The sequence below is a fragment of the Rhinolophus sinicus genome, chromosome 9 (assembly GCF_057876585.1).
Source record: "Rhinolophus sinicus isolate RSI-liver-muscle chromosome 9, RSI-T2T, whole genome shotgun sequence".
NCBI lineage: Eukaryota > Metazoa > Chordata > Mammalia > Chiroptera > Rhinolophidae > Rhinolophus > Rhinolophus sinicus.
Window position 1 is genome coordinate 35,052,527 of NC_142509.1, and position 17,869 is coordinate 35,070,395.

General features: G+C 46.4%; 2 protein-coding genes across 16 annotated transcripts in view; one reads left to right on the forward strand and one right to left on the reverse strand.

Moving 5' to 3' along the window:
- The window catches only part of IFT81 (intraflagellar transport 81), a 148,825-nt gene that overhangs the window by 98,670 nt on the left and 32,286 nt on the right, over positions 1–17,869 (reverse strand). For 9 of the 12 annotated variants that reach the window (XM_019733941.3, XM_074321747.2, XM_019733939.3 and 6 more), the window contains one exon: positions 9,751–10,002. The exons of the other annotated variants lie outside the window; for them this stretch is intronic. In XM_019733941.3, coding sequence (XP_019589500.2) covers positions 9,751–9,753 — 3 coding nt within the window. In that variant the 5' untranslated portion in view covers positions 9,754–10,002. The remainder of the gene's footprint in view (positions 1–9,750; positions 10,003–17,869) is intronic. 12 annotated transcript variants of the gene reach the window in all.
- Positions 1–17,869, forward strand: part of P2RX7 (purinergic receptor P2X 7) — a 38,428-nt gene that overhangs the window by 7,604 nt on the left and 12,955 nt on the right. Inside the window, exons 1-8 of one of the 4 annotated variants that reach the window (XM_074321754.2) lie at positions 1,752–2,007; positions 5,329–5,497; positions 6,610–6,675; positions 9,073–9,145; positions 10,219–10,315; positions 13,735–13,815; positions 14,445–14,574; positions 17,596–17,747. In XM_074321754.2, coding sequence (XP_074177855.2) covers positions 1,880–2,007; positions 5,329–5,497; positions 6,610–6,675; positions 9,073–9,145; positions 10,219–10,315; positions 13,735–13,815; positions 14,445–14,574; positions 17,596–17,747 — 896 coding nt within the window. In that variant the 5' untranslated portion in view covers positions 1,752–1,879. Of the gene's footprint in view, positions 1–1,751; positions 2,008–5,328; positions 5,498–5,867; positions 6,297–6,609; positions 6,676–7,325; positions 7,861–9,072; positions 9,146–10,218; positions 10,316–13,734; positions 13,816–14,444; positions 14,575–17,595; positions 17,748–17,869 lie in introns of those variants that run through there. The other 3 variants (XM_019733948.3, XM_074321755.2, XM_074321756.2) reach the window with 3 other exon arrangements.

Consider the following 17,869-nt stretch of genomic DNA (forward strand, 5'->3'; position numbering starts at 1 on the left):
TTTCCTTCCTGGATGATATAACACAATGTTGGTTCATATGAGCTTAGGGTTATCTAAAATTTTCGAGCCTGTGACATAAACCTCTGTCAATTTGGGTGGCTCATGGCTTGCATTTGTGTAACTAAGTTTTTGGCTCAAGACCAGGACTTTCCATGTATCGATGATATTTCCTCTAATTGGTAACCATTAACTAATAGGCTAGACTCACTCCCTACTCTCCCTATAGTAGAACGTGTAGTAGACTGTGTTCTGGGGTAGGGGCCTTTTGAATGAGAGAGACAGAGAATTCAGGAAGTATGACTAGGAAGAGTTTTCCAGATGTGCTAGGTGACAGAGGAGAAGCACAAGAGCCAAAGGGAATTAGAAGAGAAGATGATGTCTTAGTCAAGCTGTGGGTGACAAGAAATGAAAACCTCCTCAGGCAGCTCAAGGAAGGTGGGGCAGAGGGTAACGGGGGATGAAGGGGGCTCTTAGAGATAAAGCTGCAACAGGCCTACCATTAATATACTGTGGGGCCAGCCCAGTGGCTCAGACGGTTGGAGCTCCATGCTCCTAACTCCGAAGGCTGCCGGTTCGATTCCCACATCGGCGAATGGGCTCTCAACCACAAGGTTGCCGGTTCAATTCCTCAAGTCCTGCAAGGGATGGTGGGCAGCGCCCCCTGCAACTAAGATTGAACACGGCACCTTGAGCTGAGCTGCCTCCCAGATGGCTCAGTTGGTTGGAGCGCGGGCTCTCAACCACAAGGTTGCCAGTTCGATTCCTCGAGTCCTGCAAGGGGTGGTGGGCTGTGCCCCCTGCAACTAGAAAAATGGCAACTGGACCTGGAGCTGAGCTGTGCCCTCCACAACTAAGACTGAAAGGACAACAACTTGACTTGGAAAAAAAGTCCTGGAAGTACACACTGTTCCCCAATAAAGTCCTGTTCCCCTTCCCCAATAAAATCTTTTAAAAAAAAAGTTATAAAAAAAATATATATATATACTGTGACAGGCTGAGTAACACTCTCACCTCCTCCGCCCCAAATCTTAAGGTCCTAATCCGCTGAACCAGTGAATGTCACCTTATATGGCAAAAAGAACTTCGCAGATGTGATTAAGATCAAGGTCCTGAGAGGGGGAGATGATCCTTGATTACCTGAGTGGTCCCAATGTAATCACAAGAGTCCTTACTAGAGAGAAGCAGGAGGGTCCATGTTAGAGAAAGGAGATGTGACAACAGGAGCAAAGGTTGGAGTGGCAAGGCTATGAGCCCAGGAATGTCCCGGCAGCCTCTAGAAGCTGCAAGAAGTGGGGAGGAGGCTCTCTTGTGGCGCCTCCAGGAGGAACCAGCCCTGCCATCACCTTCATGTTAGCCCTGTAAGACTGATTTTAAGCATCTGACCCCCAGAATTTTAATAGCATAAACCAGTGTTGTTTTAAGCCACTAAATGCGTGATTTGTTACAGCAGCCATGGGTAACTAATACAATGGGTATTTAACTCGCCCTGAGGGTCTAGGCGCTCTCCCACTTCCTTCTTTGTGCATCTCTTGCTGCCCTGGCCCTTTGCTGACCTCTCCCCACAGCTGAGTGGACCAGGGATGGACATAATCTGATTCTTTTCTTGGGATTTTACACACAAAAAGCAGAGGTCTGCAGGCCCAACTTCTCCACGAGGCCAGAAGGCACAGTGTACGGGCCCACGGTTCTAGGGGCTCATGAAAATGCCTGCTGCCCCGGGGGCTAGGCTTTGGTGAGCCAGACGGGAGGTAGTTCACTTTCAGTTAATGCTCTTTCACTTTAGAGTTACCTTTGTTCAGTGCGCTCAGACTCGGTGAGGGAGAGCCAGGCTTTGCGGAGAGGCACTTCCTCCCCACTGAACTTTGAGGGCACTCTCACCATGCTGGCAGGGGGCCAATCATCCTGGATATGGCCGTCTGTGAAGATCACAAAAGTCATTGAGATTCAGAGCGTGTGGATTAGGACGCTGAAGAACCTCTTTACAGTGGGCATCGTCGTCTACATCTGGTGAGTGGGTGCAGTGTGCCAGCCTGAGGGCTCCGTGGGCTGACCTCACTCTCCGTCCTTCCCTCCACCCCTGCCTCCCTGCCCTCCACTGCCCTCCTCTTCAGCCTGTGAGCGCCCAGGCTCCTCTCACATTAGCCCTGTCCACCTTCTCAGACTCTCGTCAGCTTTCCTCTCCCCCATCATCTCTACCCATCCTACAAGGCCCAGCTTACCCCCAGCCCCTTTGTGCCTGTTTGCTCCAGGGACCAGTGTTGCAGGCTTCAGGATGCACAGGACTGTAGCTTCTTAGAGCTGACAGGTCCTAAGGGTTAGGGAGCCAGGCAGTTATCTCATTTAGTGAGTCGGGAAGAGAGCTGCTGGGACAGTCGTTAGACTGTTCTTTCCATAGGGCAGGGGACTGCAAACTCATTTCCTCTTTTCTTTCATTGATGAGGCTCTGAAGTACTTTAATTCTTAAAATGACATGTTCACTATAATACAAAGACAAGTTTTCTGATTTACGAGAGGGCTGGATTCCATTAAGGCTAATCTCTAACATGTGCATTCTGGAATGAATACGAGAGATCAGAACTGAGCTTCCCAAATGGTGGGCCACACGAACCCAGTGTTATTCTGGGGGCGCTGCAATATCCCACACACAAAACACGGCACATACACTACACATTGTGATGCGAGGCCGAAATGTATTGTTGAACAAGCGTTTTCTATTTGTCTACGGAATTATATTTAATAGCTTAGTCTCATATATGCTGATTGGATCTCAAATCTGAATCTCTAGCCCAATGTCTTTCCTGATGAGCTTTCTTTTTTAATGGATGTTATAGAGATATTAAAATATATTGAGAATAATATGATAAACACCCATATACCACCATCCAAGTTAAGAAATAAAAACATTACTAATCCAGTTTTAGCTCCCTGCAAACTCAGCCTTTATCCCATTCCCTTCCTCTCCGCTTAAAAACACCATCCTGAATTTGGTGCTTGTCATTCTGTTTGTTTTTATATTTCTACAACATATGTTTATATCTATAAAAATATTTTCCCTTTTTTTATTGAGGTGAAATTTATACAACATGAAAGAACCATTTTAAAGTGTACAATTCAGTGGCATTTAGTGCCTTCGCAATGTCGTGCCACCACCACCTCTATCTAGTTCCAAAACATTTTCACCCCAAAAAACCCCACACCCATCACACAGTTAATTCCCATTTCCCCATCCCCCAACCCTTGGCAGCCATCAACCTATTCTCTGTCTCTCTGGATTTACCTCTTCTGGATCTTTCATATCAATGGAATCCTACAATATGTGACCTTTTGCCCCGGTCTTCTTTCACTTGGAGTCATGTTTTCGAGGTTCATGCACAGGATAGCAGGACTTAGTACTTTGTTCCTTTTACGGCTGAATAATATCATATGGATGGGCCACATTTTGTTTTGTCCATTCCTCTACTGACGAACATTTGGGCTATTTCCACCTTTCGGCTGTTGTGAACAGTGCTGCTATGAATCCACATGGATGCGTATTTGTCTGAGTGTATAATGTTGTTTTGGATTTCGTTAAACCTTGTACTGTGGGATGCTTTGTGTGATCAACATCATGTCATTTTCATACTGAAACAAGCAGTTCTCCTTTCATTTTCACTGCTGTAGAACAGCCCATTGTATGAATCCAACAATTTATTTACCCATTCGGTATTCGAGGACATTTAAGTTATCTCCAGTTTTCCCTCTTACAAGTAATGCCGCCATAGATATTCTTGTACAGAACTCCTTGGGCACACGTACGAGGGTGTCTCTAGGGCATACATCTAAGTGGGACTGTTGGGTCGTAGGGAATGCACTTCTTCAAGCGGATTTCATATTGCCAAATGTGAGTTGTCTTTTCATGCATCTCCCAGGAGTTCTCAACCCTGGCTGTACATTAGAATCAGCTGAGGAACTTTTAAAAGATATATAGATACCTGCATAACCACCCATACCTATTGAATCAGAGTTTCCAAGGATAGGCCTGGGGGGCTGCAATTTTGAAAGTTCCCTGGGTGATTACGCATCACAGCTAACATTGAGAGCAGCTCGGGCCACGTCTCGGCCCCTCCTCTGTCTTGCTTTCCAAGATCAGCTCCTAGAGGGCAGCCATTGGATTAGACCTCCTAATAACATATTAGGAGCTAGACAGAGGGAAGAGACCAAATAAATACAAGCTGAACAAATAACAAAGCATCTAGAATACACACTTAACTATTCAGGGCAATGGGAGACCGGGAACACAGATACCTGGGATGGGGTCTACTTTTGTTGTTTTTCAATTTGTATAGGGGAATATTTGGAGACAGTGCATTTCTCCAGGGCCGATCAGCTCCAAGTCATTGTCCTTCAATCTAGTTGTGGAGGGTGCAGCTCACTGGCCCATATGGGAATCAAACTGGCAACCCTGTTGCTCACAGCTCGTGCTCTAACCAACTGAGCCATCCGGCCGCCCCTACCATTTTTAATGATCAATTCCACTCTCCCCCGCCAGTTCCCCCACCTTAATAATTTACACTTATATCCTAAATAAGGTAATGAACTGACCAAAAGGCTGGAAACCAGAGGCAGAGCCGTCTCACGCATGAACAAATAGAGCAAATGATTAGAGGTCTGGCTACAGGCTATAAGGGAGACCAAGTGAGGACTTCAGTGCTGCCACAATCTGTGTGACCTTGGGCAAGTTCCTTCACCTCTCTGAGCCCATTCCCTCGTCTACAGTAACTATCTCCTATTGTGAGGATTAAAGGAGATGATGCATGCAGAACATGTGGCACCTATTAAGAGCTCAATAAAGGGTAGCTCCTATTAATATTATTTATAAACCAGGTGTGTCTTTCTGGCAAACAGGTGGCTGACCTGCCGGACACACCCTTCAATAGGTGCTGATGTGTTTACGGAGGCCCAGAACAAAGCTGGTGAACAACGTGGGGGTGGACTCGGGCATTTGAGAAGCTGTCCTGTAGACGAGGGTCTATATTAGGCAGTATTAGAGGTTGGCACGGGGGCCATAGTTTCCACATAGTGAGTGCTCACTACGTGGCAGATACAATACTAAGCAGTGTGTATACATAGCTCATTTCATCCTCCAAACAGTCCCATGAGGTAGGTATGACTAGTCTTCCCATCTTACACGCAAGGAAAATGAGTCCCAGAGAAGGCAAGTCACTTACCCAAAGTCACCCAGCACAGCTAGGGTTTGAATGGAGGCAGCTTTTGTCACCTGCATTCAAAACCACTGCTCTGTGCCTCTCTGGAGCAAACCACTGATGTTTTTCTGTGTTTGCCACTTAGCTTTGCTCTGGTGAAAGACAAGCTGTACCAACGGAAGGAACCTCTCATCAGCTCTGTTCACACCAAGGTGAAAGGCGTAGCAGAGGTGAGAGAGGAGATTTTGGAGAATGGAATAAAGAAGGAGGTGCGGAGGGTCTTCGACACTGCGGATTACACCTTCCTTTTGCAGGTGAGCACCTGGCAGCATCCTCCCAGGACTCATCTCTGGTCACTGTCACCAGGGCTTGCCCAGTCCATCCCTTGGGACCTAGAGCCTTACTCCAGAAAAACACTGGCCCTATTTGAAAAGCTCTGTGAAAATCCCAACTGAGAAAACCTAAAAATTGCAAAATTGGGTCAGGTCCAACAGCTCAAAAGAGATGATTCTTTGCTTTATTGAGTCCTGCAGGGTTTCTCAAAATAGCAGGATGTCCTGGTGCATTTAAAACACGATTTAATTCCCTCACACTCTGATTCGCACACCGCTTTTTAGAAGCAGGGCCATCAAGTCAGCACGAAAGGGCAAAGAACTTCCTGCCTAGAGAGGACCGACCCTTCTATATTGTTTGTGTGGCATTTTATCAATAAAAATGTCTCCAGAAAAACTCCTGGGTATGTTCTTGCACAAAGGAAGGAAATAGATGACAAAAAAAAAAAAGAAAGGGTGTGGGTCACAGAGAAAGGGCATGTGACTGTTTGTTTATCTTTGAAATTAGAATTGTCAAAAAGGAGAAGTCCAAGTGGGGTTGAGAACACCAAAGAACAGACAGGGGGGCCGGGAGGGGCAAAGGTTCACACATGCAGCCTGTGAGAGCTGGACCGCTTTGCAAAACCACAAAACCCAAGCTGCTGTCTGTTTCTAACTGCGAGCCATTAAAATCTGCAGCTACTTCCTGAGTGGTGGGATGCCCTATTGCCCTTTCATGAACAACCTGGATAATCTGAGCAGCACGGTGACGAAGCCAACAGCCCCGCCTCTGCCTCCCCAGGTCTCTCAAGCTTCAGTATAATGGGATTTTACTGTGTCCAAAAAATGAAAAGGCTGCTTTGGAGGCTGGAATGGAAATGAAGACTCAATCGGTTTCAATGCGCCTCTGTTCCCCCTTGGCTCAGCAGGGCGGCTCATCCCGCTTTGCTATTCAGCTCTCCATGTAGTCCTGAGTGGCTCCTCGGCCCTGATTTTCTAGATTGAAGCTTAGAAGAGTGGAAAGTTCGCCCCGGCACTTAGCAAACTGGATTATTGTGATTAAGTGGTTCTGTTCTCAAAGGCTTGGCACTTGACTTCTCTCCTTTTCTCTGCAGGGGAATTCCTTCTTTGTGATGACAAACTTTCTCGAGACAGGTCAGAAGCAGGGGCGGTGTCCTGAGGTAAGGAGGGGACTCAGAATTGTTGGATGGGTGATCAGAGTTGCTGGAGGACGCACAGGTCAGAGGAAGCAGAAATTGAGGTCGGGGGTGTCTTCGAGCCCACAAATGCTTACTGAGCCTCTTTTGTGGGTAGTAGGGCTGGGCTGGGTGGAAGAAGGGTGAGAAGACGTCGCAGTTCTCTCTCTGTAGCCGCCCAATCTGTGTCTGTACCCACGGTCTCCAGCTCTGGCCTTAAGAGCCTGTGCAGGCTTCGAGGCCTGCTTTCTCCATCGCTTGCTCCTGTGCAGCTCATGGCAACTGATCCTTGGCATTTGGGCAGCATTTCACATTTTAGGTGGAGCCTCACAACAACCTTAGGAGAGTAACAGCATTCCCAGCCCTATTTTACAGGTCAGAACTCAGATCAGAGAGGTTAAGTACTTCCCCCAGGTCACCCAGCTTGCTGGAGGCAGAGCCAAGCTTCGAACCCAGGTATCCTCTTTGACAATTTCTCTTACCGTGTTGCCCCGAAAATAAGACCTAGCTGAACAATGAGCTCTAATGCGTCTTTTGGAGCAAAACTTAATATAAGACCTGGTCATATTTTACTATAAGACCGGGTCTTATATAAGGCCGGGTCTTGTATTAAGTTTTGCTCCAAAAGACGCATTAGAACTGACTGTCTGGCTAGGTCTTATTTTGGGGGAAACAGGGTAGCACAGTCTGCTGAGAACTGTCTGCAGGGCCAGGCCTGGGAAGGTTTTCACACAGCTCAAGTGTGCCTTTCCAGCCCAATCTTAGTTTTAGCCTCTAGTAGCAGCTGAATGTTCCACGTCCTCCCACGACCACCACGCATGCAGTCTTTCCCAACTTGGCTTCGCCCTCTCCAGACTTGTGACCTTCCCCTGTCTCTTTCTGGAAAACTTCCCTCCCTATCCAAATGTATTGGTCCTATTCTGTCCTTTCCCAGTCCTGTTCTCAGCCCTTTAAGATGATAACTAGCTACTCTGGTAAGTATATCTAGAACGATGTGTTACGTACTAGGCATTACCTGTTGCTCGCACCCTGCCGCCCTCTCCCTCTCAGGTAACATACCTGCTCTTCACCAGAGAACATCCCAACACAGCACTGTGGCGCCATCGAGCGGGTCTCCTGCCTATGGGAGGACCAGCCTTGCCCGTGGGTCTTGCTCATCAGCCCACTCAGGTGACAAGGCCTTGAGAGCTCCGAGTAGACGTGCTCTCTCCTACTACAGCCTTTGCTGTCATTTCTACCTAAATTTGGAACCAAGCTAACGTGCCCTTGGTATCTATCTCAATAACGCTCATTTAATCTTCACAATAACCACTTAAGACAACTCTGTTCATCCTCCTCTGACAGATGAGAAAACTGAGGCTCAGAGAGTTGCCGCAACTTGGCCAAGGTCTCTCAGCTAAAAAACAGTGCAGCTACTGCCCAAACCAGGTGTCCCTAAGTCCTTCCGTTGGATGCCTGTAAAAGCCACAAACTGCACAGAAGATAAGGAGCAGAGGCCATTTTCACAGGGCCTATGTCATGTTCTGGTTTCCCTAAGACTGGCCATTAAACCTGGTCCCTGGAAAATGGGAAGTCGAGTATGCATAAACCACACATCTCTCTTCCTTATTCCGTCCTCGGCCCTCAGTGCTGAGACCTGACTGCTGTCCCCTATTCCCACATTTCCTGCTGAGCCTTTGTGTCTGTTCGCTTCACTCAGTTCTGCAGCCACAGGGCTGCGTGGGCCAGGCCATCTGGGCTCCACCCCAGCGCTGTCCCTGAAAGTGTTCCCAGGCTGCCCTGATGTCCACTTCTTAGATTTTTATTTATTTTGTATTGAGATATACTTCAGATACCATAAAACCCACCACGTTAAAGTGTACGACTCACTGGTTTTTAGTATATTCACAATGTTGTGCAACTATCACCACTGTCTCATTTCAGAACATTTCCATCACCCCAGAAAGGAACCTTGTACCCATTAGCAGTCACTCCCCATTGCCCCCCTCCGTCAGCCCCTGGCGACCGCTGACCTACTTTCTGTCTCTATGGACTTGCTTATTCTGGAATTTCATGTAAATGAAACCATACAATACGTGGCCTTTTGTGTCTGGCTCCTTTCACGTTCCACAGTGTTTTCAAGGTTCACTCATGTTGTAGCGCGTGTCAGTACTTCATTCCTTTTTTATGATCAGATAATGTTCCATTGTGTGAATGTACTGCATTTTATTTGTTCCTTCACTGGTTGATGGATATTTGGGCTATTTCCACTTTTTGGCTATTATGAACAGTGGTGCTATGTACATCTGCGTACAAGTTTTTGTGTGGCTATAGACATCTGCTTTTCTGCACCTTAGGGACACACAATGCTTACTCCCCACTATCCGGTCCTTCTCTCTGCAGCATCCTGACCGCAGGACACACTGTTCCTCTGACCGCAACTGTAAAGAGGGATGGATGGACCCGCAGAGCAAAGGTATGCTCTGGTTTGGGGTGGGACTCTGGGGATGGATGGTCTGGCATCTTGGTGACATTCGCAATGTTCTAAAGTTCAAATCTTGAGCTCTGGCTCTCAGCTGCCCTGTCCTACCCTCACCAAGCCATAGGCAAGCCTATTGTCTGCCTCATGCCTTGGCTGTCCCCAGAGGACCAGCTGCTGACTATAAATGTGACTCTAATTCCCCAGTGAGGGCAGCTCCTGAAAACCTTGCCGAATAAGCACCTTCAAGGTTCTGACAGAAAAATCAAATGACCTATAGCATCTGACAGAAAAATCAAATGACCTATAGCATCACCTGAGCATTCTAAACTTTCTCTCTTGAATTTCCCCAAAGATTGAGGAGCGTAAACTTATACCCCCAGGACATCTGGGGCCATCCCTACATCAACCTGGAGAATTTCCATATCTATTGTTTAACTTAAAGAGGCACATGACAATAAAATAAGTAACTACAAAAGAAAAAAAACAGAAAACATCAGTGGTTATAAAACACACATACACAAAAAGCCATATGGATGTTACATTTTTCCATCATACATGTGTGTTGGAATTGGTATAAAGACAATTTTAACATGACTTACCATTTTACTCCCCCCTTGGAAATCTCTAACACTGATGCTCCAGGAAGATGCACCATGTTTATTCTGTGAGTTTGCACATCCATGGACACGCTGGACACTCTTCAAGGGACACAAATGCCCCTTGAGAAGCCAAGTTCTAGTTCACTTATTGCAGGCGAGAGAATACACTCTGTCCAGGTCCCCTCTCAGGACTCCTTTCTTGCAATGAAGCAAAAAAGCCACAAGCATCCATGCTCTTTCTGTGTTCTGATGCTTTAAAAAACAACAACAAAAAAAAACATGTTTGCCTTGTTGTGTATTTGGTTGGCCTAATATCAGTTTGAGGTTTCATGGAAACTGAAACGGCTCAGGTTGAAAAGAATAAACAGTCTCTCGCTTGGGTTGAATTAGTGACAAGCCTCCTGGAGTTTCCTTCCCCCCTCTGCAGTTTTTTCACACATGTGCTTCTGTGACCCTTTGACCCCACAGGAATCCAGACCGGAAGGTGTGTGGTGTATGAAGGGAACCACAAGACCTGTGAGGTCTCTGCCTGGTGTCCCACCGAGGCAACGAAAGACGCGCCCCGGTGAGTGGCAGGGTGGGGACACATACGGTCGCCCTCAGCAGTGAGCAGATGCGGCCTTGCCAGGCGCTGCCCTAGCTTCTCTTCTCAGGGAAGTCCTGCAAAGACCTGGGTCCTACAGGCTTGGTGGCCCCTGTGCCAGGCACACTGGTGGCCGCTGGGAGGGCCATGCTAGTTGGTAAAATACTGAAATAATTCTGACTGGTTGGTAAATAGCTACTAGCCTGAGCACTCTGGGGTGCCCCTGTGCCCCCCTCTGCACCAGCACGTCCCAGGGCTCCTCCAGACCCCTCCTCCAGAGCTACAGCAAGGTCCACGCTGACTAGTCAGTGTCCATGCTGAGTAATTAAGGATGGGAAGGGAGGGTGGAAAGGAAAAAGGAAGGGACGGGGAAGGAAGGAAAAGGAATGGAAGGAAGGGAAGGGAAGTTTGCTTAAATTAAATGGTCACAGTGACATATAGATTTGGAGGTCCCTGTAATGATTCTTCTCTTGAACACACAAGGTCAGGCGCAGAAGGCAGAACTTGATGTTAAACCTCAGAAACCATAGGGACGGAAGCATTTCAGCAGAGACTAGAGACCTGGATTCAAAGCCTGGCTCTAACACTTCCTTGCTGTGTGACCTTGGGCAAGTGGGTTAACCTCTCTGGGCTTCAGTTTCCTTATCTGTAAGCTGAGGTAACAACTGCGCCTACCTCACTGGGCTGTTGTAAGAATCAAATGAGATGACACTTGTATAGTGGTTGCAACGTGAGCCCCGTGCCTGGCATACAGTAAGTGCTCACACACACACACACACACACACACACACACACACACACACAATCTGCCCCTAGAAGTTTGGTGGTTCTAGACTAGCACTGTCCAATGGAACTTTCCGCAATAATGGAAGTGTCCTGTGCCTATACCGTCTAACATGGCAGCCACCAGCTACACGTGGCTATTGAGCACTTGAAATGTGGCTACTACAACTGAGTAACTGTATCTTAAATGAAACCCAACGAAATTTAACTTAAATTTAATTAGCCACACTTGCCTAGGGGGTGTTGGACTATCCTGGACAGCACAGCTCTAGGCAAAATGTGACTCAGCGACCCCATCAGCATCTGTGGGGCAAAGGGAAGACTTTCCTCAAACTGACTTTTTAGAAGATTCAGGCAAAGGTTCTCAATGTCAGGGTGGGAAGCACCAGGCAGCATTAGCCTGTCTGACCCTTAATCAGTTCATGGAACCACCCAGGTTCATTTCTAGGTCAAGGAAGTTTGTCACAGAAGGAATTGCTCAGGGACAGTAGCCTACACTCAAGGAGTCCCTAGTTCAAGGCAAGGGGCCTCTTTATTGTCAGTGGTTTTCAGTCCTGGCTCTGCCACCAACTCATTCATCAGATAAATACTGTGTATCTCCAATGTGCTGGTCTCTGGACTGCAGTTGTACATGACCCTGGGCGAGCAACTTCCTGAACGTCAGTTTCCTCATCTATTATATGAAAGTATCACCAGAATCATTCATGTAATCATTCATTCATTCATTCAACACATCCACTACCATGTAGTAGGTGTCAGGTGTTTATTTCATGTGTAACTATACACAACAGGCTGTGCTAAATTTTATGTAAAATACCAAAAAAACCAGATATGGATCAGGTGCCAGGGCTCTTGCAATCTAATAGAAGAGATAAAATATATGCACAGAGAGCTGTAATTCAAGACAGAAGACTATACTCGAAAGTGTCATGAGAGAGGAATAAAGCGCTTTGACCCTTACACTTTCGGGGTCCTGTAGTCCTCTGATTCTTAGAGTGCTGTGTAGGAAGCATGAGCTTTAGAATGCTCTAAAGGCAAATAATCTGGCACATAGCAGGCATTTGTCATAAATAAGATTTTCTTTTATGCAAGTGACAGATATATAACCTAAAATGGCTTCAGGAACAAAGGAATGTTACTTTTTGGCTTGTGTTTTTGACTCCTTTAAATGAGGAGTCCAGAAATATAGCTTCAGGCAAGGCTTGATCCAGGCTTCAAGTGATGTCATTAAGATTCTCTCTCTCTTCCTCCCCCCGCCCCCAGTTATTTTTCCTTTCATTTTGGCTGTCCTCACACTGTGGTCTGGGGAACTCCAGGTTTACACTGTCCTTAGTACTAACAGTCCAAATGAAAATTATTTTTTCTTTCCCACTAGTTCCTATAAAAGCACGGGAATGTTCTTATTGGCCTAAGTCATGTGACAATCTGTGACCCAATCACTATGGCCAAGGGGATTGGCTTACACTGTTTGGCCACCTCTGGGTCACTTGCCCACACCAGCAGCTGTAGGGATGAGCAGGAGATGGACTCATCCCCACCCAACCCTCTAGTCTGAGAGACCCAGCGTCGCCAAAGGGAGAAAAGTGAGGGGCTACTGACAGAAGGGGTATGGATGCTGAACAGGCAAAAATTACACTGTTCTCTATAATTATGTCCCAAATAGAGCCAAAGTTGGGCTCTGGAAGTCCTGGAATGAAAAGCAGGTCGTTCTTGGTGCCTCCCCCACTCCAAATTCCCTCCACCCTTTTTTGGTGCTACTCCCAACATATTCGGCCACCTATTCAGTCAACAGGGTATAGGCTGTACATTTTTATCCACAGCCAGTTCTCTCCATCTTTAACAGATTGTTAAAAACCTTGACTGTACCACTATATCCACAATGCCCCGCCCCATGCCTCATACAATAAGTATTTGCTGGATGGATGGATGGATGGATGGATGGATGGATGGATGGGTGGGTGGATGGTGGGTAGACCTTCCTGCAGTCTAGAATTTGGGCTCAACTGACTCATGCAGAATTTTATGATACTCAGAGCCTCTAGAGAATGACTGATAGAGTCAAACGGCCTGAGTGGCCCCATGCTAAAGGATGAGCATGTCAAGATAAGAAACCTATCATCCCAGCCTTGCAGGAACGCCAAGCCTACTGGGAAAGACACAAGCTGGGGTATGCTGGAGCTGGCTTGTACTGGCTCTGAGTCGATTATGCTCATCCCTTCCCAGCTCCAAGTTCAATGATGTCCCATTGGTAGCTTGAAATCAGACACAGCGGGAGTATTTATACCACAATAATCAGTAAATGCTACATATGAGGGCTTTTTTTCTTCCCCCTGGAGAGCTGGTTGGTAAACGTTTACCAGCACACCACTGCACATACCTACTCATATAATTACATCAGAGTATGAGAAGTGTCACAGTAAATGCCATCAGGTCTCAAGAAGGGAGAAATTCTTCCTGGAGAAGCTGGAGGATTTTAGAAGGTTTTGCCCACCACCTTGCATTTCTCTTCACTCCTCACAGTGACCCAAGCAAGAAACCAGAAGCTTCTGGTCCCCCTGGGCCGCCGACTCCCTTGGTCCCTATGGTCACTGACCCCGGTTTGCATGTCTCTCTCTCAGGCCTGCCCTCTTGACCAGTGCTGAAAACTTCACTGTGCTCATCAAGAATAATATTGACTTTCCTGGCCACAACTACACCACGTAAGTGAATGTCTGGCCATGTTAGATATCTACTGCTGTGTAACCAATTACTCCAAAAGTTAGAAGCTTAAAACCACAAACACGTATCATCTCAGTTTCTGTGGGTCAGGACTCTGGGAATGACTCCACTGAATGGTTCTGGCTCACGGCCTCTCAAGTTGCAGTTAAGCTGTCAACAAGGCTGGAGTCACCTCCAGGTTTGACTGGGGCTAGAGAATCCTCTTCCAGCCACTCACGTGGCTGTTGGCAGGACGGCTCAGTTCCTCACCACGTGGACCTCTCCCTAGGGCTGCTTCAGTGTCTTTGGGACATGGCAGCTGGCTTCCCCCAGTGCAAAGGATCCAAGAAAGACAGAGCAAGTGAGCAACACTGTAACCAAGATAGAAGCAGTAGTCTCTCATAACCTAACCTTGGAAGTTAAGACACCATCACTTCTGCCATATGCTATGGGCCACACAGACCCACCCTGGTACGAGATGGGAAGGGACTACACAAAGGGTGACTATCGGGAGGTGGAGATCACTGGGGGGCCCTCATGGAGCCCAGTTACCACATGGGCTCAATCCTACGAGAGATGGATCCCAGTTTTCAATAGAGATGTTTGTTTCTTTGTTTTCCATTATGTGCAGGAGAAACGTCTTGCCAGATTTCAACACTTCTTGCACCTTTCACAAGATTCAGGATCCACTGTGTCCCATTTTCCGGCTGGGAGATATCTTCCGAGAAACAGGAGATAATTTTTCAGAAATGGCAATTCAGGTTGGTGGTGCCTTTGTACCATGAGGCGTGGGTGTTGGGTTGGAAGATGTCAAATGGCCAAGAGGCTGGGCCACTGGGTCTTAATACGATGGTTCTCTTTATTGAGCATTCAGTAAATCCACGCACAGTGCCAAGGACTTTCAGTACACTACCTCATCTATGTGTGACATACAACCTCATGAGTGACATACATGGTGTATTAATTTCCTAGGGCTGCTGTAAAAAATTACCACAAACTTGGTGGCTTAAAACACACCCACTTTTTTTTTTTTTTTTTAATACTTCTGCAGGCAGAAGTTTCACGGGGCAAAATCAAGTTGTCAGCAGGGCCACTGCTTCCACCAAAGGCTCTAGGGGAGAATTTCCTTGCCTTCTCCACTTTCTAGAGCTGCATTCCTTGCCTTTCTTGGCTCATAGCCCCCTTTTTCCAGCTTCATAGCCAGCAGCATAGCATCTTGTTTCAGTGGTCACAGTGATTTCTTATGCTGTGTCACATCTCCCTCTGCCTCCATTTATATAAGAGGCAGCATTTAGGGCCCATCCAGATAATCCAGGACAAGCTTCCCATCTCAAGATCCTTAATTTAATTGCAGCTGCAACGTCTCTTTTGCCATATATGGTAACATATTTGGAGGTTCCGGGGATCAGGACCTCAGGTTAGGAATGTCTTTGGAGGCTATTGTGTAGACTCCCACGCTTGGATTAGTCAGGATTCTTCTAGTTGCCGTTTATAGAAATCCAACTCAAATGATGTTCGCAAAAAATTAAAAAGTAATTTTTGGGGGCAAATAACAGAAACCAAACTCAACTGGCTTAAGCCAAAAAAATGGAACCATATTTGTGTAAAAAGGCCATGGGGAACAGACCTGCTAAGCGACCCAAGGCATCTTCCTACCTCGGGAATTTTCTCTTGCTGTTCCCTCTGCCGAGAACAGTCTTGACCCAGACATAGCACTAGCTGTGTCCCTCACGTACTTCCAATATTTGCTCAGATATAAGCTCAGTGAAGCTTTCCCTTACTACTATATTTAAAATTACAATTAATAATTTAATTAAAATGAGGTGGAATTAAATTTTATTTACTCAGTCATACTAGCTACATTTCAAGTGCCCAATAGCTATATGTGGCCAGTAGCTGCTGTTTTGTACAGCATGAATATAGAGTATTTCCATCATCATCAAAAATTCTATTGAATAATGCTTGTCTAGACTTCCATTCTTAATAGCCAGTGGTTCCAGCCAATAGAGGACCTCTTTTCTTATGGTTCTGGCAAAATGTCTCAGGGAGGGCTCTTATTGGTCTACCTTGGGCCACATGCCTATCCCTGACCCAATCACCAGGTACAGAGGGACACACTTTCCTGACTGGGCCTGGGTCATGTGCCCGCTCCTGGAGCTGGGAGAGAGGGCAGCCCCAGTCAAAACACTGAGAGTTGGAGAGGTGTTTCTCAAAGGAAAGTCCAGGTCCTCTTAGCAGAAGAAGGAGAATTAGCTGCTGAGTGACGAAAACATTAGATATTCACTATAGTATGTAGCGTGCTTGGCTTAGTGTGTGATAATAAGTGACAGTTGTGATTCTTCTGTATTATTTCCCCTTTCTCCAAGTCAGAGCCTGCCTGTTACTCCTCTGTATCCCCAGCATCCAGCATACTGTCTGGAAATGCCGGATTTCATGATTCAAAGACATTTTTTCACATCTTAATAGTTCTGAAATCAGGAAATGCCTTCAACTGATGGAGTCTCAGTTTAATCGGCAGTATTTTCTTCTTAGAGGAACATAAAAAAAATTCTATGTCTGACAAGCAATGGTGGCATAGATTAAATGAAATATGATAGTCAGTGCTCAAAATGTTTGTAGAATATAAAGAAGTACAAGTACAGGTAAGGGATTAAGAGATTCCTTAGAATTTCAGGGGGGGAACGGCGGAGGACAGGGGTGGCTGAGGAAAGAGGTAAGCTGGGTCTTTCTCAGAAGATAAAGGGGATTTAGCTAGAGGAGAGGAGAGAAACATTTCATTGGGAGAAAAGGGTGAGGGCCAAGATTTAAAAGTTCAAAATGTCTCCAGCAATTCCACTCCTATGTATATACCCAAGAGAAACGACAGCATATGTCCACACAAAAACTTGGACATAAATGTTCACAGCAGCATTATTCACAATAGCCAAAAGGTGGAAACAACCCAGACGTCTATCAAAGGATGAATGGATACACAAAATGCAGCACATCCGTACAAAGGAATAGTCTTCCACCACAAAAAGGACACATGCTATAATGTGGATGAACTTTAAGTGAAAGAAGCCAGACACAACAGATCACATACTATTCGACATCTTTCATATGAAAGTTCAGAATAAGGAACTCTGGAGAGAGAGAGAGGAGACTAGTGGTCCCTTAGGCCCAGGAGAGGAGATACAGGGATGATGACTAAAGGTTCTTTCGGAGGAAATGAAAACGTCAACATTGTGATGACAGTGGCACATACATGTGGACATACTAAAAAGTGCTGAATTGTACACTTTAAATGGCTGAACTGTATGTCAATGAAGACGTATTTTAAAAAGAAATGCAAGTATGACATGTGTTCAGGGAAAAGTGTACACAGTTTGGAATAAGAGCTTTCTCTTAGGGGCGTGTTGGCAGATAAAGCAGAAGAGACATGTGATGGAGCTCCCTGAATTCCAGTCTAACAAGTTTCAACTTAACCTTTAATAGGGGAGCTGTTAAAGGTGTTTGATTATGGGAGTGGTTTGTTGAAAGTTACATTGTAGGAAAACAGATCTAATTTTTTCCTACAATTTGATGACGGGAGGAGCAGGGAGCTGTTTGCAGCTGCCACAGTGATAGTAATACCTGCGTGTGTCAGACAGGGCTGCGCTCATGGCTCTGAAACCTTTAAGGGGCATCTTTCCTTGAAAAAGAAAACCTTCCCTTCAGTGATCACCGCTATGCAGGGAGAGGTCCGGTGGCTTCATGCCACATCCCAGCAGGACTCAGAGATTGCCTTTTGTTGTCTTCCCCAGGGAGGAATCATGGGCATTGAGATCCACTGGGACTGCAACCTGGACAGTTGGTTCCATCACTGCCGTCCAAAATACAGTTTCCGTCGCCTTGACGACAGGACAGCCAATGATTCCTCGTACATGAGTCCAAGGAGTCCTAGCTACAACTTCAGGTAACAGTGCTCCAGGTCAGAAAGGCCACCCTTGGCGCCCCAGGGACCCAGGCCTGGCTGAATTGCATCATCTCCAACAGTCAGTAAGACCAGATTTGGTTCCCAAGGCAACAAGATAAGTG